The following is a 26,163-nucleotide window of genomic DNA, read 5'->3' on the forward strand; positions in this document are numbered from 1 at the left end:
TAGACACCTTGTTGGCCAGGCTCATCGGGAGAAATTTTCATATTTGTCAATGCTATCGATGACTTTAAGATTTTATCAGCTGTCATGACATTTTATCAGATGTCATGTTGACATCATCGTGCATCCCTAATTCAGGGCTTGAAATTAATTTCACACTGCAGGAGATTTCCCCCTACTTGTGTAGCACATCGGGAATTAAGATTTTTGGTGAGAAAGCAATAACAAACCTTCATGTATTCGGTAGCATCAGCCATGGCATTTTTTATGGAACCTGCTTCCCTTGGAAAATGCTGTTTTCATGTCTAATTTCAACTTTTGTTTTCCAAAGATAATAAAAGTTATTTTGTGATTTTCAGAAAATAACCTGTGATCTTGAAAAAACAACTTTGGCTATGTTGAGATCAAGGGGAAAATAAGTTCTTGAGTGATCTCGACAAAACAAAGAACAGATAATGATGGACGTCCTTTATGGATTTCAGTATGATGCAAAGTGCAAAGGTACATACAAAGCAGCTATGTGTTCACATGAATGGGGCATGTTAAAAGACCCTTGCTATTTAATATTCTTTAAGTTGATCCGAACCCTGACTCAAAAATCATGAACTGATACAACCCATGAGTTTTGTGATCCATTGCATCCCTAACAGTTAGGGTTGGCATAAGGGTTATACTTAAGTTTAGGATTAGTTTAGCTTTAGGTGCAAGATTAGATTTTTGGATTGCAATGAGCTAGGCCTAGGGCAAGGGTTTGTATTAAGGTTTTGGCTAGGGTTAGGGTTCTGGTTGGTTTTATGATTAGCATTGTAACTAGTTTAGGGCCTAGTGTTTTGAGTTATGGCTGGCATATGGATTAAGCCGATGGCTAAAATTATTGTTTCCATTATGGCTGCAGTTACACAAATGATTATGCCTTGGGTTAGCACTGGCAGTAGTGTTGTGGATCGGATTAGAGTTCGGTTTGGCATTACTACAGTTTCTAGTTAGTCAGGGCTAAAGATTAGACTTGCCATTACCGTTCAGGCTATGGTTAGAGTTGGCATCAGGATTAGGGTTAGTTTTATACTTTGGAATATAGTCAGGTTTTAGCATTAGGTTCAGGCCTAGGTTTAGGGTTGCCACAGGCTAGAAGAAAATTCTGTATATAAATACATACTACTAGATACTAATACAATTATTAATATTACTATATGCAATAAATCAGTATTTTACAGCAGAGCAAGGAATTATAATATAGTTTTCCATTTGCTATCTACATGAAGCGGCACCTGATCCAGTTTGCAGATAAACATCAACATCTACAAGGTTGCATTATTCTTAGGTCATATTTTTCTGTTTATTGATGGTCAGAAGCTACAGAGAAACAAGAAAGTTAATCTCCCTGGGTGCATTTGTCCATTATGGGTCCTGAGGAATGAGAATAATATATTCTAAACTTTAAATGCTGCTCATTTCACATAGCAAACACTTCAAGAACCATGTTAGCATCCAAAAAGGAAAAAAAAAACAATCAGCAAACCAACCAATGCAGACATACCAGACTAACGCAACTCAAGGATACAGTTGATTGACTACTAAAACTCTACGCCACCAACATACCTCAGGGTTGAAGCACTCCTTTGTGCAAATAATTCTGTGCTGGTACACAGCTGAGGCGCACAGTGCTGATTCTGATTATCAGGGCTACACAAATGTCCCATTTTCACCCCAGTCAACAAAGCATCACTATAGGCCTCCTGGAGAAAAACTGGGTACTCTACCATAGAACATCTAAAACAACCTGACCAAACATTAATGGATATCACCTGAAAACTGGCAGGATTTATTTTAGCCATGCATATTATGAGAAGAATTTTTTTTTTCGTCACAGTTTACCATGATAACATCTTTTGTGTTTTAGTTTCAACTGAAGAAACCATGCAAAGCCAACAGAAGAATGGTCACCAGTAAAACTAGGTCAAGGCGATGTCCAAGCTCTCCTTTACTGTGTGGGTTTGTTGGTGTGTCTTCATCAGACACAGCCGGCTAAAGCTCTTCCCACAGTCTGGACACTGGAACGGCTTCTCCCCAGTGTGAATCCGCATGTGTCTCTTCAGCGGAGTCGAGTGCGAGAAGCTCTTCGAACACACAATACATTGGTATGGCCGCTCTCCTGTGTGAGTTCGCCGGTGAACAGTTAGGTAGCACGACTGGGTGAAACTCTTCCCACACAGTGAGCACTGATACGGACGTTCCCCTGTGTGGTACCGCTGGTGGATCAACAGTTCTCCCACGGAAAGGAAAGTCTTACCGCACTGGGAGCACAGGTGTGGTCTCTCCCCAGTGTGAATTAGCTTATGTCTAGACAAGCCTGTTCTATTGGTGAAAGTCTTCTTGCAGTGAGGACAGTGGTACGGGCATTCCCCCGTATGAGTGTGCCGATGTTTTTTAAGGGCAGCCTCCATCTTGAAACCCTTGCCACACTGGGAACAAAGGTAAGGTCTCTCTTCTGTGTGACATTTTTGGTGCTTGGAAAGCTCACCCTGGGAAAGAAAACTCTTTCCACATTGGGAGCAAAGGTACGGTCTCTCCCCTGTGTGGATCCGCTGGTGTCTAGTCAATACCGATAGTCGAGTAAAGGTCTTCTGACAGTGAGCGCACTGAAAGGGGCGCTCACCGGCATGGCAGTGCTGGTGTTTTGTTAGTGTTGCTAATTGGGTGAAGCTCTTCTGGCACTGGGAGCAGTTAAAAAGACCTTCTCCTTCGTGAGCTCTCTGGTGGTGTAGTCTCAGCGACCCCAATTCTGTGAAGTTCTTCCCACACTGGGAGCACTGGAAAGGCCGCTCTCCCGTGTGCGTCCGATTGTGCCGGGTGAGGTCCCACGATGTTTTGAAACTCTTGCCGCACAGGGAGCACTGGTGAGGGCGTTCCTCAGTGTGGTTCAGGAGCTGGTGCCTCCTGACATCAGAGGCACGACTGTAGGTTTTGTCACAAAGGGCGCACTTGTGTGGTCGCTTTACCGCATGAGTCTGCTTGTGTCTAGCCAGGTCTGATGAGAACTGGTAGTTCCTGTCGCACAGGGAGCAGTGGAAGGGCCACTCCTTCTTGTGCTTCTGCTTGTGGTGCATTCGTAGGGAACCCAGCTGTGTAAAGCTCTTCCCGCACTGAGAACACTGGAATGGCCGCTCCCCAGTATGTGTCCGTCGGTGCCTTGTCAGATCCCACGAATTCTGGAAACTCTTTTTGCACTGGGAGCACTGGAATGGCCGCTCACCCGTGTGAGTCCGATGGTGCCTCATTAAGTCTGATCGAGACCTGAAGGTCTTCCGACACTGGAGGCAGATGTGGGCCCCTGACTGGTCGGCTGTAGTGGGTGACTTGTCTTCCCCATCCTCAGTGGGACATACAGTCTTGCCATCTCCTTCTGATTGGGTTTTCAGGAGGTCCACTACAGAATGGGAAGAGAACCAATCAAATCCTGTTTGGGTACTGGCATGACACACAAGTCTAAAATACAAACCAAACAACCTAGCATCTGTAGCACACCTCTGATTACACTTCTAAGAAAAGATTTCAGGAAGCCGCAAATAAATATGAATACTATATCCCCTTTAAACTGATTTTCCTTCATAAATTGGTCATCTATAACCTGCAAAAAGCAATACATTTGTTTAAATAAAGTTTGTACGTTGTAAGGTATTCTAACGCTGGCATTACCTGCATGTTGTTCCTCAGCTGGGGTGACCAGAGCTTGACCATGAGAATCAGCAATGTTCCTGCAAAAAATGGGGACAACAGAAGTGTTGGACAGAGACTGCGCTGCACTCACATGCCAGCACGCCACAGACTCACTCAGTACTTACTCCTTCTCTGACAGTGCTGGCTTCCCTGTCAGAGCAGCCCGAAAGCGGCCACTGGTCTTCCTTCCACACACAGCCCGCCGTCCCTTCCATCTCTGTGCTGTCCTGTTGCGGCTCCTCTGAGAGCTGACTGGCTGCTCCCCGTTACCAGCAGTGGGATGCACTGGCGTCAGCACAGGCAGAGAGGTGTCGGCGACAGCAAGCCGCTGGATCAGCACTGTAGGCCTCTGGAGCAGACAGGTGGTAGCCAGCTGTAACTGGCCACCCTCTTCCTGTCCATGTGCAGATTCTTTTCCAGGATCCAGCTCTTTTTCACACCGGGAGGTTTGGCCATTTCCATCCCCCTCCTTGTGTTCACTCTGGTTCTGCTCTTGTCTCCCCATAATTAGACCCTCATCTTCAGCCATTATGTTCTCCTTTCTTTCTTGGCTTTTCCTTCCATGTGTAGAATCTCCACCTTCTGGCTCCACCTTTCCACACTCCCCACTCCCAGGATTTGCCTCTGGACATTCTGACTGCACTTCTACACTTCTGGCCTCTACCTCTGTACAATCTTCACTCCTGGGATTTGCTTCTGCACATTCTTGACCCCCCTCTCCATTACTGGACTGTACTATCTCACATTCTGGCCCCACCTGTTTTTGTACAGCCTGTGCCATTTCATACACTGACCCCACCTCTTCACCTCTAAGCCCTTGCTCTGTAGATTCAAACTCCACTTCCCCATATTCAGCGTCTAACTCTCCAACTTGTGCCTCTCCACCTCCACTCTCCATTGCAGCCTCTTTAGTCTCCTTGGTCAATTCTCCATCTTCCTCTTTCAAAGTGCTTAAATTTGACATTTCCTCTTCAACATTTTCACCTCCATTCCTACTTTCTATCTGACTCTCATCTGGATCTAAACTCGTTCTCAGTTCCATCTCCAGATCTCTGTATATTGGGCTTTCTTCCACAGACACTATCTCAACCTCTTCACTGACATATGATGGACTTAGGAAGTCCACGGAGTCATGCATGTATTCTGATTGCCGGCTGGTTTCCTCATGAATAACAGCTGCCTTGCCAAGGGGGAGGAGGGATAGTGAGGACAGGATGCAGTCACCTGTGAGAGGAGTGGTTGCTGGAAGGTAAAAACAAAAACAAATGTGAAACTGAAAGACTACTTCCAAATTTATTTGTGGGAGAAACAGGATTTAAAAATCATTGTGCCCTGTCAGTCACTGCCGGGAGCTTTCCAGCCAAATTATGTAAACAATGAAAATTGTGTTTAACCATTGACTTACAGTACAGGATAAAATCACCCATAATGGCTCTGAAAGTCTCATTTCTCCAGTTGATACTACTAAGAGCACTATTAATAATACAAGTTAATCATATTAAACAAATAAATAACCAAAACTGAATCAATCTGACATCTGACAAGTAAAATGAGTCCCTTGTTCTCCAAATCAATTCAAACTTTACATATTATATGCCACATTTTTAAATTAAAAGGATTTAGGTTCCAACACTGCTAATCACGCCAAAGAGTGGATCTAGCAACGCAGAAAGACCTACCATGTGTGACCAGCTGTCCAAGACATTTGTAGTGCTGTAGGAGGGTCCGCAGCTGCTCTGGGGGAGAGTTAGACTGCACACACTCCTCCAGGAGTGAGGGAGCAGCATTGAACAAGGACACCAACTTGGGGAAAGAAGCAGCATAACAGAACGTTGACCCTTCAACTCCAAACATGCATAAAAGCATGAAAATGAACTGCTCCGAAAGCTAAATGACCCCATTCTCAAAGTGCTTTCATTAGCAAAGGCACTCTGATATTACCTGTTCGAGGTCTGGTACAGGGAGAAGCTGCTCCAGCCTGGAGAGGAGCTCCCACACCAGGTTCTCCAGGGCTTTGTCATACTTGGGTCCATACTCCACTGGGAACACCTCCTGATGGAGTGAGACTGTGATACATGTACTGTTCTAACCAAAAATGACCAAACATTCCTTGCTGGGACACTTCAGCAATAAAGATTAGTGGAGGCAAAAAATAGTTTCTGAAATCCCAATGATTGTATGTCCTGCCAGTTCCTACTGCTGCCAGATGGGTGACTAATGCTGTATGGTACCTTTGCCAATAAAAGTAGATGCTGCCTCATGGTTTGCAATGATTAGCAGAAGACAGAGAAAGACGTCACCTTGAAAAAGTAAGCTCTTGCCCCCGAGTCCGATAACAGGATTTGGACCATCTCTAGGAAGTTTACTCTGGATGCTTCCACCTCTGAGTCGCTTGCCTGAATCAGAGCACAGCATGCAAACAGCTCAAAACTACGATTAACTGGAATCATAATTACACAAAGATAAACAGAGCCTATGTAGTAAATAACTCACCATCTATATATATATGTATGTATGCCTTAGTTTGGGCCTGTCTTATTTGTATCAATAGCTGCAGAATTATCTCAAAAAGTTAAAAAGGGATGGGAATTTCCCAGAAACTTTCAAAGGAAAGTTAAGATGAGGAATTTTGGAAATATTGAACTGCACACGAGCCGTCAGATAAGGCAGTGTATTTTGATGGTGTTTTTACACACACATAATTACTCACAAGTACTTGAGTACACAATGATATTACTATTAATGCTTTAAGATGTTTTTCCCAACTACATTTAAGTTCCCTGTTATAGGCTAAGCTGCAATTTTTCAAATTTCCAATTAATTCCCATTAACGTCCATGGAAAGAATTTTGCAACACTGCGAATACAGGCACATTTATGCTGCAAAGGAAAACACTGATTAAACCTAAAAACCAGTACTGCTGGGAAAGTTGTAGTAAAACAAAACTAAAGTTACATAAGAGCTGGGCTTGTGCCCTGTGCTGCCTGGGATATGCTCACAGGAACTCTGTAGATGGATAAGCAGTTATGGAAAACATCGGTATGGATAAGGGTAGGAATGCTGCAAACAACTGTGGACTAAGTATACAAATCCTTATCTTACCTACCTCAGGGCCAGTACAGTCGATGTTAAATGGTAATATTAAAGACAGGCACTTGGTTAAAGGTGACTATTATAAATGCCTGAATATTCCAGCTAACGGCAATTCGTCTTCAATGCATGGCTGAGCCAGTGGTGGTATGATTTGTTATGTACATATTCAACAAGCTTGGAAATTTTTAAATGCTGGAGTTTAGCAGAAAGGGAGAGATGAATCTTAACCAGTAACCAACTCCTTCATCTAAGATATTAAATAAAACAACCTGAATCTAGCTCTGCTGTCGCACACCTGATTTAAAGCAACAAACATTACCCATATGTATTTTATTTTATTATGGAGATTGTCCCATAGGCTATAACAGTCCTGAGATGGCCGTTTAGCAGTGGAGATACAGGCCCTTACACCTGGGTGCTCATGGGCTCCAGCATGTCGGCTTATCCTCTCCAGGTGGGGCTCGATCCTTTGACAGTCTGCAGGATCCTCACCTCGGCAGATCTCAAGAATCAGCTGAAACAGAAACGAGACCCATTCCACCACCTTCAGCTCACCCAGAAACTTCACCCACTACCCATATTGTTCACCATTCCTTCACACATATGCCCTGCAAGGCTGCAGCAGCATTAGGCCTAAATCCAGAACAGAAGAAAATAATATACCATCAAACAGCACTAACCTTTCACCCTCTCTTTTTACTCACCCTTGCACGCAGTCCCAAAATGAGCTGCGCTCTTTGTCTGTAGCTCAGCAGCTCTGGGACAGTCTCTGTGACCAAGGAGACAAACTCCTCCAGCTTCCCGTAATGCATCACATCTCTTCTCTGAGCTACCTGCCACATGGCAGCAGACAGCAGCCGTAAGGGCGGAACCAGGAGCCGCAGTGAGGAAAGGGGGAGAAAGGGATCTAAAAAAAGACTATCAGCATTAGCTTGGTCACACACAACATTTTTACCACACACTTACAAAAATAACACTTCAAGCTACATACTGAAGACATACAAATATATGACAATTCAGAAGCAAAATACAGCAATCAAATTATCCCAGTCACTTTTCAAACTTTCAGGAAATCAATTACATGAATTACGCTATGGTAAGCTGCAAGTTTTTATAAAACTGTTTCACAAGCATTTTCTCAATAGTCGATAGACCCAAACTTTTGGAACGTGGCGGGCACTTGAAAATGTGACGTAAAATACAGATAATACCAACATAAAGAAATACCAACATTAGAAGCTATAGCTAAATAGCATTAGCTATAGCATTATAGCTAAATTCAGTTAACATTGTTGGGCTTTTCACCATCGTGCAATTTATTTATGTTTTGTTTCATCTTCAATAGAGAAGTGACTTATGGTCTTGCTTATCACCGCAGTCTCAGAATTGCAGTTACTACCCATGTAGCCATTCCTGGGTTAAGCTTCGACAATTAATGTCAGTAACCATACCGGTAACAACTACGCGAATTTTTCATTAAATCGCTTTCCAGAGTTGAAAAGAATGTTTTGGCTTCTGTTATATTTCCCATTTATATTACCCACTTATAGGGCAGTCTGAAAAAGTACCAGTCATGAATTTATTTAGTACGTACAGTGGCCGAAGCTAACTAAGTAGCCTCGGAGTAACAGCTCAAATCTGTTTTAAAAGTTAACTCGCCACATACCTACAATGTCCGACATAGAGGCACTAGGAACTTCCATTATAAGAGGGACTTTAATAATGCCTGGTCAAATGCAAAAAATATATATATATTTATTTAAAACACAAAGCAACTGTAATGCTAACAGCAGCGAATGTGAACGAGGCCATCTCTGCGTCGAAGGTTTTACTTCCGGTGTTAAATAAGTACTTTTCAAAATAAAAGCTGCAAGTTGATGATTCATTCCTCTGTACCGATAAAACCTAACAGAATTACCTCATTTACACGATTTTATTATAACGTCAGGTCTTTTTCATATCAGTAAATTGGCACCGTAGAAATCCGTTTCCTAGTTTTGGTTTAAAGATCATTCAGTGTATAATTCACAAATATATTTTAACTTTTGTTTTTTGTGTGAACCCAATTTAAGGATTACACATCCTCATTTTAGTAACAATTTTCACGTGACCACATAAATTCACATCCAAAAACGTGTAAACTGGTGACGAACAACTAAAAAAAAAACCTTTCAGACACATTTGGATTTTGGAGTAAAACATACAGCTTGGGCATTTGCTTCAGTTAGGAAGACTTCTCTCCAGTTGCTTTTAAATGAAAGCCACGTGGCGACATGCTACAGAAAGAAAATATTTTCCCTGAGTTTTGCTGACACCGTTTCCCCTCCTAGTTACCAACCTGCAAATGTGTTACACTTGGAGTTCCTGGGAATACTTATCATCTATAAAAGTCATTTTACCCAGATTCAATAAATATCCATAAATATCTTACACTTACCATAGAGTAATATTACAGTGAATGCATAGAATGCAATGCAAAGCATGTCACACCTCAGCTGCCAGCCGCTGTATGATTTCGCTGCTGCATCATCAAAAGACACAATTTCTGGAAACTCCTCCCACAATCCCAGCACTGGAATGGCTTCTCCCTCATGTGAATCTGCATGTGCCTCTGCAGGTGAGTGGAGTCAGAGAAATTTCTTTTATAGTCCTAGCAGTTTTAAGGCCACTCCCCGAGTTCGCTGGCAAAGCACGTGTGAAGCGAGCAGCAATATGGACATTCCCCTGTGTGATACCATTCATAAACTAAAGGTTCCCCAGAAAACGGAAAAGTCTTCTCACAGCAACAGAGGGATTCTCTCTCCCATGGGTGTATTAGTTGGTATCTTGTCAAGGTTATTCTGTTAGCAAACCTCTTTCTGCAGTTGGAGCAGCGGCACAATCATTCGCTGGTATCTGCAAATGTTCTCTCATGGTATCCTCTCTCTTAAAATACTTCCCACATTGTGAGCAAAAGAAAAGAGCAAAAGAACCAGGCCACTGGTCGTCTGTGAGGCCATGGGCCTGCTTTCCCCTGACCCAAGGAGCCGGCCGTGCACCTCTGGGCGATTGGTCTCAATGTGACAATGAAGCTGGTCTTGTCCTGCCCTGAGCGAATGAAAAGGAGAACATGACGCAGGAGAAATAGACAATAAACAAGCAGACCATAAAATTATGAAATAAGTAAATAAACAAATAAATAAATGAAGCAGGAAATGGAAAACACAAGAAAACACGAGACATTAACCAAAGCCAGACAAGAAAGACACAAAATTCGATTAAATTCATTTTTACATAGTGCCTTTCACAAGAGAGTTGCCCCAACACACTTTGCATGGATGTGTCGCAATACATTACTACATCATTTACACAGAATAATTCAAAATTAGGGAAAAAGGAAGACAAAGACCTGCAGAGGACCTAAACAGTCACATAAATCAGCATTAAACTATTAATGCTGCAGGCCACTGTACCTCTCATCTACTTCTCTCACTTGGACTTTCCGCCATTCCACAGTCCTTTGTCATTCTTTTCTTACTTCTCACCACCTTTTCATTCACATTTCCTCTCCTTCAATGGCTCCCTCACCCCCTAATGTACGCTGTATCATTCTGCATGCTCCTCTCCCCCCTGTTTGCCTCTGGACCTCCACCTTCTTCCACACCTGACCTCACCTCCATCCCCACGCAGCTCACATGGTCCATCACGGTCTCTCCATTTGGCGGGTTGTGTCTGGAAGGCGCAGGTTTCTGCATGAATCCTGGACAGCAGTCTCTGTTGCCCCATTTCATGATAGCCCACTGCCCCTTTAAATGTGACAGACACAGACACATTTTTTTATAACTTTAAATAATTCCATAAAAACACCAGCATATCATTTTTATATAATTTAGTTATTTACATATGACTAGCTAATAACTTGCAAAACAGCAAAATAAAAAATAATCAATGGTAGACATTAATTGTTATATTTAATGTATCTAATTCTTTATATAATATTTATATATTTCTTCTACATCAGTAGTTCTCTGCTTTCCACTTCTGCTTTTCCAACGTTTAAATACAGAGATAAATTTGTGTACCACTAGAGGGAGCTCGCGTGACACCATTGGTATACGTATCGAAGTTTTAGAACCACTGTTCTAGATAAATCTCCTATGTGTGTCCTGGGGCCGTTTCAGAAAGCAGGATTTTTTGCTAGCCAGATATTTTTTTGATTTAAGGTAGTCTGGACTAAATGTAAGTGAACAAAGATAAAGTCCTTTTCCAACTGGCGTACCTTAAACCCAACAAGTTATCCAGCTGAGCAAGATATACTGCTTTATTAAACAAGCCCCAGATGTCCATAGTTTTTTGTAGCATTGTAGGAGATTTTTTATGAAATCTGTGTGTAAGATGGACTGCATACACTCCTCTAGGACTGAGGGCCAAGACACAGTCTAAAAAAGAGCTCACTCTCTGTTCTCTTATTTACTAGACTTGACATATACGATGGTCTTGATGGAAAACCTGAAATGAGGCTAGTAGGAATGAAGGACAAGGGAAGGGAGAAAGCGTGCTGCCAGGTACAGGGAGTCAGCTCACCTGGAAGAAGTGATCTCTCTCTGCTGGGGCCATCAGCAGGGCTCCTCCCGATTCCTCCACATCAGCACTGTCTGTTGCATGATCCTGTACTCGTGTGAGGGAGTCACAGGTAGACACAGCCATATGTACATACATCACCTAACTATTTACTCCTGCAGTCTAAAGGCATATAGTTAGGCAAAGAGAAAAAAAAAATTCAGTTATCTAAACAATGTTTAGTCACCAAAAATTGATGATCGAACCGTATCAAATGCAGAAGCCCAACAGTTAAAAAGGAACATGAGCCTTAAATGGCCTGATATGACAATACAGCATTTAACTGCTGAAATCAGCAGCCTATAAAAGAGGCTTGAAACAATAATATTTTGAATTTCTTATTTGGCCCACTGACATTTATTTATATCTGAAATCAACAACAACAGGGGGAAACTTAACACGTCACAACTGGCCTCACATAAAAATAATCAAACTCGGGGTTTTGGGTGACGTACAGTAGGGGACCGAATCGTGTCCAGGTGTGACTGTACAGAATCATGATGGCCTGTTCCCAGGCCATGACAGAGCTCCCGAATTATCCACAATGCAAACAAACTGGGCTCTGAAGCACATTACCCACACCGGCCCATAGTACCTCTCTCTCCTTCCCATTACTTTCTTTTTGCCATCTCACTCTAACTCACAGTCCAAGACGGAGCTGCGCCCTTTTCCTGTCGGAGCGTCCGGCACCGAAGCGACGACCGCCTCCAGGCTGCCGTAGTCCGTTACGGTTTTTCTGTGTGTCGCCGGGCACATGACCGCGGACATGAGCGCAAAGGTGCAACCAGGAGGCACAACCCGGCCAAAGGATGTTGGGGATCTGCTTGAGAGATGGAAATGAGAAATTATTAAGAAGACGCGGCATCCGGAGCAAAGCTTTTAGTCGTGCTATTTTCAGCTTTTTATTGTATTTATAAGATAAATAAGTATAACTTTCAGCCATAGAGTAAAATTTTGAAAAATGTAGTTTCCACATGCTCCTAGAATTAGTACATCTAGAAAATAGCAATACAATCAAGACATCTATTGTAGTCTGTTCAAATAGGAAGAGAACAGTTGTGGTTTTTGCTACTCATATTGTGACGGTAGCTTGTTTGTAGCGGCACATAAATATATATTGCATCTACACACCAGTATTATCTTTGTTTAATGTTAATTTTGTTGCAGATCGCTGTAGATCTTTGGGCAGCAACGTAACCAATGATAAGGTTTATTTTGAACCTTGAAAGCATCCCATAAAGACGCTAGTTGATGACGTTTTTCATATTACCATTTACTCTTGATTTCATATTAAAAGTCTAGGCATCTTCACCTTAAAGGCTAGACTTAATATCCTATGAACTGAATGTTACATATGATTTCCAAGCATCTATACAGGGAATAGATCATTTGAATATAAGAACAAGGCAGAGTATTATTATTCTAAACCCCTTCCAAATGGTTCATCTTCTGTAATTCCCTGTAAGTCTTTATGCAGCACAGGGTGACAGTGAGCCTGAAGGCCATCCCAGCAGGTACCTTACATGTTGTAAAAATATTAATAGCTGTTCTTAACAAAGCCAGATGCTTGGCATTTTGAAGTCCATCACAGGGCACATTAACACATACTGCAGGCAATTTAGAGATGCCAGTCTAACTGCACGTCTTTGCATGGATGCTATGGATGTCCACCATGCTTGGCTGGTGCACCACTGGGGAGGGCAAGCTCTGTAGCAGCACTGTACTGTATTTATTATTTCACATGATGTGCATAACCCTGGAGAGCCATAGATATCTGTGGTTGCAGTATTCATATTGTCCGGGGCCTTCATCCTCCAGCATCCTTTCCAACGGGCTGATGGAGCAATAAGATCTCCATTGCATCCTGAAAGTCACAGCAGATGGTTTACACTGAATGGGGAATCAGGCCAGTTGGTAGACATTTTGGTTTCTAACTGCTACCTTCTTGAATAGTCTTCTCAAATTCCTTTCCAACATTATGGGTTTCATTGCTTGAATGAGGACACCCTTAAATCACGCACATGAATTTGAAGAAATCAAGTTTAAATATTTCACTGCAAGTAAGTGTTATCTGTGTGTGGAGCCTTCCCGGTGTGTAAAACAAAGCTAACCCTTCTGGATCATCAGACTAAAGGCTGTAAGGATATTTCAGGTGAGACTCATGCAGAGAATTATACTGTCATGTCATTCAGATTGGACAAGTTAAAAGACATATTTCTATTAACTAAAAAAGAAACTAAAAAAAGATACAATACAGACTTCACTAGTTTAGTCACAATTACCTATATCCTACATACCTCTTAATTTCAAGTCAATGGGTAAACCTTTTGGCGCCCTCAAGTGGAGTAAGGATTAACTTCGGAAGTCATTGTTCAATATCTGTCCAATCTAAGGGCATTATACACTAGAATTTGTAGCTGTACAGTGCAGTACATATTTTATTCATTGAATCTGAAATTTAAAATGTGAAATTTAAAATAAAATATGTAACTTGACTCCCAGTGAACAATGTCTCCAATGTCCAGTAAAGAAACATGTCTTTTTTGTGAGTCACTTGCTCTTCCATCAGAATTTTTTATAAAAAATAAAGTAAGATTTGTCTAAATTTCCCACTGATAGATAACCAATACAAATAAATAATGACATTACTAATAGTCCTGAAACTGAACAGGAATGGAGTTATACATGATAGCAGATTTGACTCTTAAGGGCATTAATTACATGACAATGGGCCCATTACATTTGCTGTGATTAACAGGGGATGCCTGCTGGTACGGGCCACTGCTTGGAAATGCTCAGGTGTAGCCTTATGAAAGATTCTCATTGTTTCCTACTTAACTCACTGTGAGCATGTGGATGGATTTCATTATCACCAGTTGGAGACATGAGCACACATGCCAACACTGAAGCCACTGGACGCTCACACTAAGTACAAAAATAAATTTTCTGGTGTTAATTTTTCAAGCATCAATGCCTCTGCTGTATTGGAGTACTTGAGGGTTGTAACGGTAGTTACTCTTTCGGGTACACCCCTCAAGAGGACAAGCGCTATGTCTGCTTTGAAAGTATTGATATCGGAGCACCAAGGTGACATCGACATGACCGGTACCGAACATGAGCCTCAAATCATCTCCTTCCATTATCATCAAACGCTAGCATGAGTCAAAGGTGGGCCAGAAGTTCTGAAAAAAAAATCATTACCGAGCCATGCCAGGTACAAAACAGGAATTTACAATCATGACTGTAAGGAGTCTTAAAACAGTCACGCTTTAACAGCTGTCAAAATACAAAAACCTATTGTAATCAAATTTTCAACTTCAATCAGAACCTCTGCACATAAATTAGCAAAAATTATTTTCTGAGTCTTAATTTATGATTATTCAACTATCAGCATTATAAAAAGTGAGAATGAATTATGTTATGCCATATTCTGTACTAACAAATTCACTCAGTTTATATATTGCCTTTGAAGTAGCAAATAAAACATTCTGTGGGAAAAAGGATTAAATGTTAACCAAGGGATTAGGGAACAATCACTCATATAAGGGAACATATCGATTCGATTTTATTCTGCTGATTTCACCTGGCTAATGACTGTAATGACTACGAATGTACAATATTGTTTTGTGCAATCTGATGACCTTTATTTAACAATGTTTATAGTTGTTTACTATGTTCATGTAATATAGAATAAATTTCAGATGTGGCAGAGTGTTCTGTTATTTAAAATACACACATACATACACATATACTCACACACACACACACACACACACACACACACACACACACACACACACACACACACACACACACACACACACACACACACACACACACACACACACACACACACACACAGAGTAATTGAAGACTGGGGCAGCAGCTCAGCTCTTTTCCATGTGAGTTCGCTGGTGTGTCTTCAGTAGACACAGCCGATTAAAACCCGCCCCACACTCCAAGCACTGAAATGACCTGTCCGCACTGTGGACCTCCATGTGTCTTTTCAGCTTGGTTGAGCAGGAGAACGTCTTCCTGCACTGGGCACAGGCGTACGGACGCTCCCCCGTGTGACTCCGCTGGTGCCGGGTCAGGTCCGAGGAAGACCTGAAGCTCTTCTCGCACCGGGGGCAGCTGTAGGGCCGCTCTCCCGTGTGGGAGCGGTGATGTAACAGAAGCTCTCTGGAAGACAGGAAGGTCTTCCCACACTGGGAGCACACATACGGCCTCTGACCCGTGTGGATGAGTTGGTGCCGGGACAGGGCGGTGGACTTGGCGAAGCACTTGGAGCAGTGGGAACAGCAGTAGGGCCGCTCGCCGGTGTGTGTCCGCCAGTGCTCATTCAGGGTGCGCTTCGTCTTGAAGCTCTTGCCGCACTCGCTGCAGAGGTATGGCCGGTCTTCCGTGTGACACTTGTGGTGCTTTGAGAGCTCACCTGAGGAGAGGAAGGTCTTGTCACACTGGGAGCAGCGGTATGGCCTCTCCCCAGTGTGGATGCGCTGGTGCCGGATGAGGATGGAGAGTTGGGTGAAGCTCTTCTGGCAGTGGGGGCAGCGGAAGGGCCGCTCTCCAGTGTGGGTGCGCTTGTGCTTAGCTAGGATCCACAGCTGGGTGAAGCTCTTGCCGCACTCTGCACAGCGGTGCGGACGCTCACCGCTGTGGTTCAGCTGGTGCCGCTTCAGGTCCGACAAGCGCGTGTAACCCTTCTCACACTGTGAGCACCGGTACTGCCTCCGGATGGCATGCGTCTGCTTATGCCTGGCCAGCTCTGATGGGGAGGCGAAGTCCTTGGCACAGAGTGAGCAGCGGTGTGGGCAGTCACCCCTGTGAGCGCGCTTGCGGTGCAGGCTCAGGAAACCCAGCTGTGTAAAGCTCTTCCCACACTGGGAGCACTGGAAGGGTCGCTCGCCCGTGTGTGTGCGCTCATGCCTCGCTCGGTCCCATGAGTTCTTGAAACTCTTCTCACACTGGCCGCAGGGAAACGGCCGCTCGCCCGTGTGGATCTGCTGGTGCCGGGCGAGGTCTGAGCGTGACCGGAAGCTCTTCCCGCACTGGGGGCAGGTATGGGACTTGGAGGTCCCTGTGCGGGTCTGTGTGGGACCCTGAACGTCCTGGGGGCTCTCTGCTTCCTGGGTCTTGGCTTCAGGGTCTTCAGACCTCAGGAGTTTGTCATATTCCTCTGGGTGCTCTCTTTCGATGTGCTGATGCAGGTGCATTTCCTTGGCGTGGACGAAAGGGCACATGGCACACGCAAAGACCACTGATGAGAGCTCCACAGTGCCATCTGCTGGACAAGAGAGAGAAAGCATAATAATCTCTCAAAGGGAAAGACCAGACCCTCTACTGCTGTTAAGTGAAGCATCTATAATTTCTTGAATTGTTTCAACTTTTGAAAGCAGGGATGGGCAATCTCAAGTTCCAGCGAAAACCCACATATACAATGGCCCTTTCTGGATAAGATTGCGCACCTTTGGTTTAAAGTATATAGATTTAAATTCAAATACACATCTACTTCAAAAGAAACAAATCCATCCTTCTGCACGTGTGTGGAAACCCTAGTGTGACTGTTTTACCAAAGCAGTAACAATCCAAGAATACAGGGGCCTCACTTGGACCCCAGAGTCACGGATTAATGAGGAAATTCAACCACAGCCAGTATTCTGCAGAGTGTGTGTAGATACAGTGATGAAGTGAGAGAGAACTTCTTGGGGGGCTAGCAGGGTTTCCCCTCACCTGTTTTCTGTTTCATCTGCTGATTCAGAGCTGATTCGCTTGAGGGCTCAGTGCTGATCCTGAAGAGTAAAAGCACACAGATGCAGGGTGTTTCAATGCCACAGCACCATGCCGAGGCCCTCCAGACCTTCAATGTGTCTTACCTGTCCTCTAGCGACTCTTCCAGCTCCCCCAGAGGCTTCTCCTCGCTACTTTTCATGGCTTTTTCCTCTTTCTTCTGTTCTAAGGGACCCGAGCTCAAGTCGCAGCTTATCTGGGGACAGTGAACTGCTCCATTTCCTCCTCCCCGACTGATATTTTGATCTCGCTCACTCTGACCATCTGCATCTTCTACCCTCTCTTCCGTACCAGTATCTACGCCCCCGGCTCCATTTTCATCTTGGTCGGCACTGGTTCTCAGTTCCACCTCAGCATAATCAGTGCTCTCCATCACAGTCTCTATCTCCACTTCTTCACTCACTGAAGTGGGACTTAAAAAGCTGATGGAGTCATGCATCGTTTCAGCCTGGATGTCCGGATCTATCTGCTTAGCGGCGAACACCACTCTGACTAAGGGCGGAGAGGTGAGCACGCAGTCATCCACGGTGGGGATGGTCACTAAGGGAGACAAAAATAGGTGTTATAACCATGGCAACATAACCAACTCTACCAGTCTATGTAAATGATGCTTCTTTCGAACATTAATGCGTCAATAAAAACATGAACCAGATTAGTGTAGCAAGTCCAGATCAATGGGACTCTAACTTGATCAACTGGTTATTAAAGCTGGGCTGAAGGACAGATCCACAGATGAAAAGTTAACAGACTGTCTACTAACATTTTTGCCTTGAAAACTGATCTAGTGGCATCATCCTCACCATCTTCATCATCACTATTTGCAGTGCTGGTGCATTTCTAACAACTTTAAAAAAATGCTGTTATAACACTTTTAGATTTATATTTTCATATTTATCTAGATAATAAATCTTGGTAAGACTACAGTATGCTGGAGCAGAATTTAGATTCCATGAAAATATGAAGATTTAATTTGCTTTTCAATAAATGGACACATAACAGAACTCAGCTAATCTGCAGAATACACAATTAATGTCAGTATATTATAACCATGGAACAGATGGGGGGGGGCGGCATGGTGGGGCAGTGGTTAGCACTGTTGCCTCACACCTCTGGGACCCGGGTTCGAGTCTCCGCCTGGGTTACATGTATGTGGAGTTTGCATGTTCTCCCCATGTCGTCGTGGGGTTTCCTCCGGGTACTCCGGTTTCCCCCCATGGTCCAAAAATATGCTAATCGGACTTGCTAAATTGCCCGTAGGAGTGAATGGTGTGTGAGTGTGCCCTGCGATGGGCTGGCCCACCATCCTGGGTTGTTCCCTGCCTCGTGCCCATTGCTTCCGGGATAGGCTCCGGACCCCCCGCGACCCAGTAGGATAAGCGGTTTGGAAAATGGATGGATGGATGGATGGATGGAACAGATGGGTTTTTACAGTAAGTTTCTAAAAACTTTGGTAAAATGGTTAATAACTGCCAAACAGAAATTATGACCTATTCCAATTGGTACCATAAAGAAAATAGGCCACTGTCCAGATAACAGAAGCATACAAGAACAAACTACAACAACCAAACTGTAACATATATAGGAAGAGTTAAAGCTGTATAAATATCAAATAAAATATCTAAACACTGTTTTTCTTGCACTGTAGTGATTGTAGCTAAAGAAAACAAGGGCTTGCTCATTATACATTTGGTAATCCTACCATTTGCCTCAAAGTGTCCATAACATTTGTAGTGCTGGAGCATGGTCTTCAGTTGCTGTGGCTGAGATATGGATTGCACACATTCCTCCAAGACTGAGGGGGCAGTGCTGAGCCAGGAAACAGTCTGACAGAAAAAGGAGGAATTACGCAATAGCCATTGGTCTGAATTTAAATGCTATTTTATGTGAACAGCACAAATATGCTGAATTAATGTAATATGGAAAAAATAATAAACTGAGTAATTCATTTGACAGCACTCAGGTTTAGCATTGTATGTGTCCACCTGAGAATCTTGAATATTGCACTTGTACCTGTTCGAGGTCTGGTACTGGGAGGAGCTGCTCCAGCCTGGAGAGGAGCTCCCACACCAGGATTTGCAGGGCCATGTCATACTTGGGTCCATACTCCACTGGGAACACCTCCTGATGCAGAGAGAAAGCAATGTGTGTGAATATAATAATGGGAAGTGAATATATAGTAAGAAAGGTGTTTGTTATTATTATTATTATTATTATTATTGTCATTTTTATTTAAAAACTGCTTTACTGTATTCACAATACTGGCCTCATTTATACATGGCAACATCCATTTCTATTAGAGACAAAGCAAGACAGACCCATTTACTATCCTGAACACACACTATAAATTATATTTTTTCCATCTCTCATCAACAACCCATTCATTTTAAGGTGAACCATATAGATGGTTTCTTTTGATTTCTCTTTGAATAAATACTGGCAACACCTTTTACAGATTTAAAAAGTGCACAACTCAGCTGTGAACACATGACGTGCAGCTTCCTGACCTGGAAGAAACGCTCTCTCTCTGCAGGGTCTTTCAGAAGCGTCTGAACCAGCTCCCAGAAACTAGCTCCGGACTCCTCCACCTCCGCATGAGCGCTCTGAAACACAGAGAAAAGACCACATGGGTCATAGTCACATGTCGTCCCTTTTAAAAATATGAACACAGTCACATGTGACTAACCAGGAAGAAGAGCTGCATTTCAGCTACCTCCCTCTTCCAGGCAGGTCACATGGCCCTCATTTTTATGGATTAACATAATTCTACCTTTTTTAGTAGAGGACAGATTAGTGCTGTAACTAAGGTCAGGTCCAGCACAAAGAACTGACTTTAAAGCTTTATAAGACCAAAAAGGATTGGTGCTTGGTCAGTGGGTTAGAGATGCCGTGTCTGTGATTAGGAAGGCTGCCAGTTTGAATCCGAGTCAGCTGCGTGACTTCACTATTGAGCTCCAGAGCAAGGCTCTTAACCCCAAATTGCTTGAGCAATAGTAGTACCGCATTGTGGAAAATTTGGCAGTGAGCAATATTAACAAATATATTACTGTTTCTTATTACTGGATACAATAGTGACAGCTGATAGTGACATGTTAACCGATATATTGTGAGTCTCTCTCTCCAGGGATCTGGCCCTGCTTTCTCAAGAAATGTCGTTTTGGTTAAAAGCATCTGATAAATAAAGAAAAATGTGAAGCATTTAGCAACCACTAATTCCATAACAGTGGCAAACTGGATTGGGATGCAAAACCAGTGCAGGGCTCCCTCTCTCTCTGACATGCAGACATTTGAACCAGTGATCCGGAAGATGATCTTGAGGTGTCCTCACTACCCATTGGGCCGCGCTTTCAACATTCAAAATAAACAATGTTTTTCCTTCTGGTACTTGTGCAAAATCTATGGTTTATAAAATTCTTATCACCTGTTTAAACACAAGCCATTTCTCGAGTACAATTAATACAAAAAACTTTTTTCCCCCAAGTACTTGAGGAAATAAAGCTTAAACTCGAGAAACTCCTCTTAAATAACTTTCATCCACCATTGCTCTCCTACAGCAAATATGCCAGACCAGGCAAACAACGAGAATGAAGATCCGCCTAAGAAAATGACATATGAGGACCGACTCAAAACACACCCGACACAAGGAACATCATGACTACTGCTAACTAACCTAACTGGGGCTATGGTTAGTATCCGGACAGCTCACAGAGGCTGGCACGGTGCCAGCTGAATTTAAATTCAGCTCAGAGATTCAGCATGAACTGGACTTTTCTTCAGAAGGCAGTGAAAACTCATGACATAAATTGGAATTAGGCTAAAAAGCAATACCTTATTCGTGTATTTAAAAGATTAAATAGAATATCATAATGCCAACAATATCAGCCACATCACCCAGGACAGGCTACTGTACCCTGACCTGGGACAACCCTTCCTGTTTCACTCACTTCTCAACTACCTCACCAGCAATTGAATGTAGTATTTCCTACTTGGAACGAAACATCATAAGAAAAGATAAGAGATGGGATAAGAGATGGGATAAGAGATGGGATATATGAATTTTATTGAGCCCAGGAGCAAAGTATAAAAACATGCACAGATATAAACATAAGGCAAATAATAATTTTAATAATTTATAAAAAAGCAGACAGAAGCCTCTATATATGTGCATTGGACTGACCGGGGAAATTGAGATTCAAGTATGTACTTACATCTGTACACATAGAAAGTGAGGTTGGGGGCCGGATCCTGTCCAGGTGGGGCTGGATGGTCTGGAGGTCTGGCGGGTGCTGGCCACGGAACAGCTCCAGAATCAGCTAAAACAACGGGACAGAGCTGGAGGCAAACTGGAAACAGAGCTTCTTCTCAAGACCTTTAATGCTCTTCTCTTCCTCCTTGCTCTCATTCCACTGGCACAGTTAGCATTTGTCTTGCTAATTGATGAGCGAATCCGCCATAACTCTTGATAAAACATTTCTCCCCCACCCCACCCATCTAAACCCTCATCCTCCTCCTTTCAGGTTTTAGTCACCTTCGCTCGCAAACCAAGAATGAGTTGCGCTCTTTGCCTGTAGCTCAGCAGCTCTGGGACAGTCTCCGTGACCAAGGAGACAAACTCCTCCAGCTTCCCATAATGCATCACGTCACTTCGCTGAGCTACTTGCCACATGGCGGCAGAAAGCAGCCGTAAGGGTGGGACCAGGAGTCGAAGAGCAGACAGAGAGAGATAGGCATCTGAAATAGAAAAAAGGCTAAAAATCATAAGCTGAACACAACGTTAAAACTATGATATGTCATATTGTATAGCTATTATACACCTTGACTGCCATAGATACAAGTGCAGTGGCTCTAAAAAGTATTCACCACTTTTGGAACAAAATATTATTGCTACAACACAAAATGGAATTCACTGGGATCTGCTCTGTAATCAATAATCTAAGATTTAAGTGAATATTAAAATCTAAATTATTAATAAACAGAAAAAAGCACGTACGACATGTTGGTATGACAACCCGAACTACCACACTTCAAGGCACATCAATTAAATGTTTAAATTGAGATCTCCAGTATGGTATTAAGGTGCCACAATACAGGTTAATAACACCTTGTCTGGGAAGGTTCCACAGTCAGTTAGTGCATTTTCAAAAGATATTTGAAAATATATTCAAGACATGTTCCCAAAAAACACAATTCAAATGTGGGCATACCAGAAATTACAAGGACTATGAGCATCTCTGGAGCGGAATCAAACTAATCGTAAAGGTTTGTGTGGAGTGTGACACACCAGCTAACTTATCAGCCTGCCAGTACTGAGTATATGTGCAAAGAGAACCAGCCAATGGTTCTCAAAGTAGCCTATAGCAACCTAAAGAGGATTACAGTCTCCTATGAATGAGATGGGATACACTGTTTGTGAGACAGATATCCAGTGTCCAAACGTGTGAAACTGACAGAGCCTTGTCCAAAATCACACTCAAAGTTGTAATGGCTGCAAAATATACTAACTACTAATTCAGATGGGTGAATACTGATGCAATCTTTTTGTCATTTTTATATTATAGTATGTTTGCTCAAAGTTACAATTTGTTTACCATATTTCACCGCAAAATCCGAAAAAAAAAATCCTTCTTAGAGACACTGATTTAATCTTTGATGACCTTACACATTTTAATTCATATACTGTGCTATTCTGCAAACCGTGTAATTTGCGTTACCTTTTTATCCTATACCGTGCCTACATAATTTTGCACTAATAACTTTTACAAGTACATTGCACAACAGTTAACTGCAGCAATCAATATGCAAATTTATATTGCACTAGGTCGAATTTGGATTTGGCCGTCGGTTAGTCATGATATAATCTAAGCCTAATCTAAAACATGTCATCCTAAATAAAGCCTGTCAGACGGCAAAACAGAACCCTAAATTCAATCTGTCACTACTAACCACTGCGGAGCTGTTCTTTGCGGTATCTCATCCGCGGCTGTTTAACAGTTAGCTAGCCGGCTAACCATCCAAAAACAGTGCACATAACACTACCTCATTCGTCGCTTATCAGATTTCGATATTGACCATCTTACTGAACTTTCTGAAGTAAAATCTTTATGACTTAGAATTAACAAGAAATGCTGTGTTTACGGCACATGCAAACCCAGCGCTATCCACTCCCGTGTAACGTTTTGCTAGCCTGCCCCGGCTGCAAAAGTGCACCACCCTACGTAAAGCAATACACACCTGCGCCGTCTTTCTCCGGGACACTTCCCGCTTCCATCACTCTGGGTTTACTCACCAAACATGGACAAAACGGACCGAGCACCGCGAAAGAACAGACCTACCGTACCACAGCCTACGCCGACCAAAATAGAAACTAAACGGCAGAAAGAAGCTGCTGGCCGCGGGGGCGCGCAGGAACGCGACGAGGATGCGCGCCGACGTCGGCCGCCATGCCGCCACGTGATCGCGTTCACTGAAACATGCTGCACTCCACGCTACTACCAGGAAAGTGCGCCTGTGGGTTGTGCGGTTCATATCTGCAGTCCTATTCGGTGGTGTCATCTGAATTACAGCACTTCACATATATATATATATATATATATATATATATATATATATATATATATATATATATATATATACATACACTGAACAAAAATATAAACGCAACACTTTTGTTTTTGCTCCCATTTTTCATGAGATGGACTTAAAGATCTACAATTCATTCCAGATACACAATATTACCATTTCTCTCAAACATTTCTCACAAATCAGTCTAAATGTGTGATAGTGAGCACTTCTGCTTTGCTGAGATAATCCATCCCACCTCACAGGTGTGCCACATCAAGATGCTGATCTGACATCATGGGTAGTGCACAGGTGTACCTTATACTGCCCACAATAAAAGGCCACCCTGGAATGTGCAGTTTTGTCTCACAGCAAAATGCCACAAGCATTGAGGGAGCGTGCAATTGGCATGCGGACAGCAGGAATGTCAACCAGATCTGTTGCTCGTGCATTGAATGTTCATTTCTCAACCATAAGCCGTCTCCAAAGGCGTTTCAGAGAATATGGCAGTACATCCAACCGGCCTCACAACTGCAGACCACGTGTAACCACACCAGCCCAGGACCTCCACATCCAGCAGGTTCACCTCCAAGATCGTCTGAGACCAGTCACTCAGACAGATAATGCACGGCCCCATGTTGCAAGGATCTGTACACAGTTCTTGGAAGCTGAAAATGTCCCAGTTCTTGCATGGCCAGCATACTCACCGGACATGTCACCCGTTGAGCATGTTTGGGATGTGCTTGACCGGCGTATACGACAGCGTGTACCAGTTCCCACTAATATCCAACAACTTCGCACAGCCATTGAAGAGGAGTGGACCAACATTCCACAGGCCACAATTGACAATCTGATAAACTCTATGCGAAGAAGATGTGTTGCATTGCATGAGGCAAATGGTGGTCACACCAGATACTGACCGGTTCTGAGTCCCCAGACCCCCAATAAAGCAAAAAACTGCACATTCCAGGGTGGCCTTTTATTGTGGGCAGTATAAGGTACACCTGTGCACTACCCATGATGTCAGATCAGCATCTTGATGTGGCACACCTGTGAGGTGGGATGGATTATCTCAGCAAAGCAGAAGTGCTCACTATCACACATTTAGACTGATTTGTGAGAAATGTTTGAGAGAAATGGTAATATTGTGTATCTGGAATGAATTGTAGATCTTTAAGTCCATCTCATGAAAAATGGGAGCAGAAACAAGAGTGTTGCGTTTATATTTTTGTTCAGTATATATATATATAAAAATACAAATAAGCAAATGTAGCAGCGATTTGCAGCACTATAAGATTCATTTTTAATGCTTTCCAGAATTTCAGAAACTACGTGTAACTTCTCTGTTATTAATTAGATACTTTCCACAAATAATAATTAGCTCTTTTGCCCATGCAACTAAAATAAGACAGGGGGAAATTCTTGTACATACAGTGGGAAGGTTCGTAGATTAAAAACAAACATACAAGTAATGCAAGACAAACAGTGCAAAGACAGTAAACACAGTGCAAATAAATAAACATAGTTCAAACAAATAAAGCAGTACACAGTACACAAATAGAATATCTTGAAAGACAGAATATTAAGGAAACAACTGATACATAATAAAATAGATCTCACTGGACTATGGCAAAGATGTGACACTTTCTTGACTTGTTATAGCTAGGGGTGGACAGTGGCATGTTTACGCTGATTTATACTTTTACGTAGAATCTACTCCATAGGTTGCTGCATGCATAGCTTATGCCATATCCTGACACCTGTAGTTACATTTCTGTGGAGCTGCACGTCAGGCTACAGCGTAGGGTACGTGGCAATGTCTAGCTGATGATATAGATTCTACGCAGAAGTATAAATCAGCCAGTGGCTAAATGTTCCCAAATAGTGCCCCCTGGAGTGGATGAGCAGAACTGTTCATCATGCTATCCTGTTGTATAAACACCCTCTTCTCCGATACTGTCTCCAGTGGGTCCAGAGAGAGGCCTGTGATGGAGCTAACCTTCTTTATGAATTCGTTCAGGCATTTTGTATCGCCTGTGATGCCACTGCCACAGCATAGAAAAGCACACTGGTCACTATGGAGTGATAAAACATGCTCAGCAGTTTGCTAAGCACACCAAATGACCAAGGCCTCCTCAGATATAGTAGAGTCTGCTCTGGCCTTTCTTGCACAGCACCACTGTGTTATCAGCCCAGTCCAGCCTGCTGTTCAGCTCAACGCCAGGTACTTGTAGTACTGCACCACCTCCCTGTCACCAACTCCTTTGTTTTGCTCATGATGAACTGCAGGTTGTTTTCCTTGCACCATCAGACAAAGTCCTTTACATAAGTCTTCTGTGCTCTTATTCATGTATGTAGCTAATCCTACAATGGAGGAGAACATCTGAGAACTTCTGTAATAATAATAATAAT

The 26,163-nt window shown here is 42.9% G+C and overlaps 2 protein-coding genes across 11 annotated transcripts; both read right to left on the reverse strand.

Moving 5' to 3' along the window:
- Positions 1 to 1,303: 1,303 nt before the first annotated feature.
- LOC125739174 (zinc finger protein 256-like) lies at positions 1,304 to 12,634 on the reverse strand. Of its 9 annotated transcripts, none has more exons than XM_049009009.1 (14): positions 12,538 to 12,634; positions 12,051 to 12,226; positions 11,371 to 11,437; positions 10,461 to 10,592; positions 9,660 to 9,894; positions 9,245 to 9,418; positions 7,512 to 7,714; positions 7,217 to 7,321; positions 6,015 to 6,110; positions 5,656 to 5,766; positions 5,394 to 5,517; positions 3,840 to 4,956; positions 3,694 to 3,752; positions 1,304 to 3,424 (listed from the first exon to the last, which is right to left on the reverse strand). In XM_049009009.1, the coding sequence occupies exons 5-14, from the start codon at positions 9,718 to 9,720 to the stop codon at positions 1,950 to 1,952; spliced, it is 3,525 nt and encodes a 1,174-aa protein (XP_048864966.1). In that variant the 5' UTR covers positions 9,721 to 9,894; positions 10,461 to 10,592; positions 11,371 to 11,437; positions 12,051 to 12,226; positions 12,538 to 12,634; the 3' UTR covers positions 1,304 to 1,949. The 9 variants fall into 9 exon arrangements, with proteins under 9 accessions (XP_048864966.1, XP_048864970.1, XP_048864969.1 ...); XM_049009013.1 differs by having other exon boundaries at positions 10,461 to 10,518; positions 11,371 to 11,454; XM_049009012.1 differs by having other exon boundaries at positions 10,461 to 10,586; positions 11,371 to 11,454.
- Positions 12,635 to 15,025: 2,391 nt separating this feature from the next.
- On the reverse strand, positions 15,026 to 23,650 carry LOC125739184 (zinc finger protein 665-like). Of its 2 annotated transcripts, none has more exons than XM_049009038.1 (9): positions 23,425 to 23,650; positions 21,722 to 21,924; positions 21,402 to 21,506; positions 19,701 to 19,796; positions 19,207 to 19,317; positions 18,896 to 19,019; positions 17,283 to 17,736; positions 17,140 to 17,198; positions 15,026 to 16,690 (listed from the first exon to the last, which is right to left on the reverse strand). In XM_049009038.1, exons 1-9 carry the CDS (start codon positions 23,459 to 23,461, stop codon positions 15,294 to 15,296), a joined length of 2,586 nt encoding a protein of 861 aa, XP_048864995.1. In that variant the 5' UTR covers positions 23,462 to 23,650; the 3' UTR covers positions 15,026 to 15,293. The 2 variants fall into 2 exon arrangements, with proteins under 2 accessions (XP_048864995.1, XP_048864994.1); XM_049009037.1 differs by having other exon boundaries at positions 15,026 to 16,693.
- Positions 23,651 to 26,163: the final 2,513 nt, after the last annotated feature.

This window comes from Brienomyrus brachyistius, chromosome 3, assembly GCF_023856365.1.
Source record: "Brienomyrus brachyistius isolate T26 chromosome 3, BBRACH_0.4, whole genome shotgun sequence".
In the NCBI taxonomy this organism is placed as follows: Eukaryota; Metazoa; Chordata; class Actinopteri; order Osteoglossiformes; family Mormyridae; genus Brienomyrus; species Brienomyrus brachyistius.

Bases quoted from the DNA above. Each gene is read 5' to 3' on its own strand.
- LOC125739184 (XM_049009037.1), bottom strand. From the start codon at position 23,461: ATGGAAGCGGGAAGTGTCCCGGAGAAAGACGGCGCAG. The intron at 19,020-19,206 runs GTACAAGTGCAA...TTTTTCTGTCAG, and splicing joins CAGTACCAGACCTCGAACAG to ACTGTTTCCTGGCTCAGCAC. The intron at 16,694-17,139 runs GTGAGGGGAAAC...TCTCTTGTCCAG, and splicing joins GCAGATGAAACAGAAAACAG to CAGATGGCACTGTGGAGCTC.
- LOC125739174 (XM_049009009.1), bottom strand. From the start codon at position 9,720: ATGAGAGAACATTTGCAGATACCAGCGAATGATTGTGCCGCTGCTCCA. The intron at 9,419-9,659 runs GTTTGCTAACAG...ACTCACCTGCAG, and splicing joins TGCTCCAACTGCAGAAAGAG to AGGCACATGCAGATTCACAT. The intron at 5,767-6,014 runs GTGACGTCTTTC...TCACTCCATCAG, and splicing joins CAAGAGCTTACTTTTTCAAG to GAGGTGTTCCCAGTGGAGTA.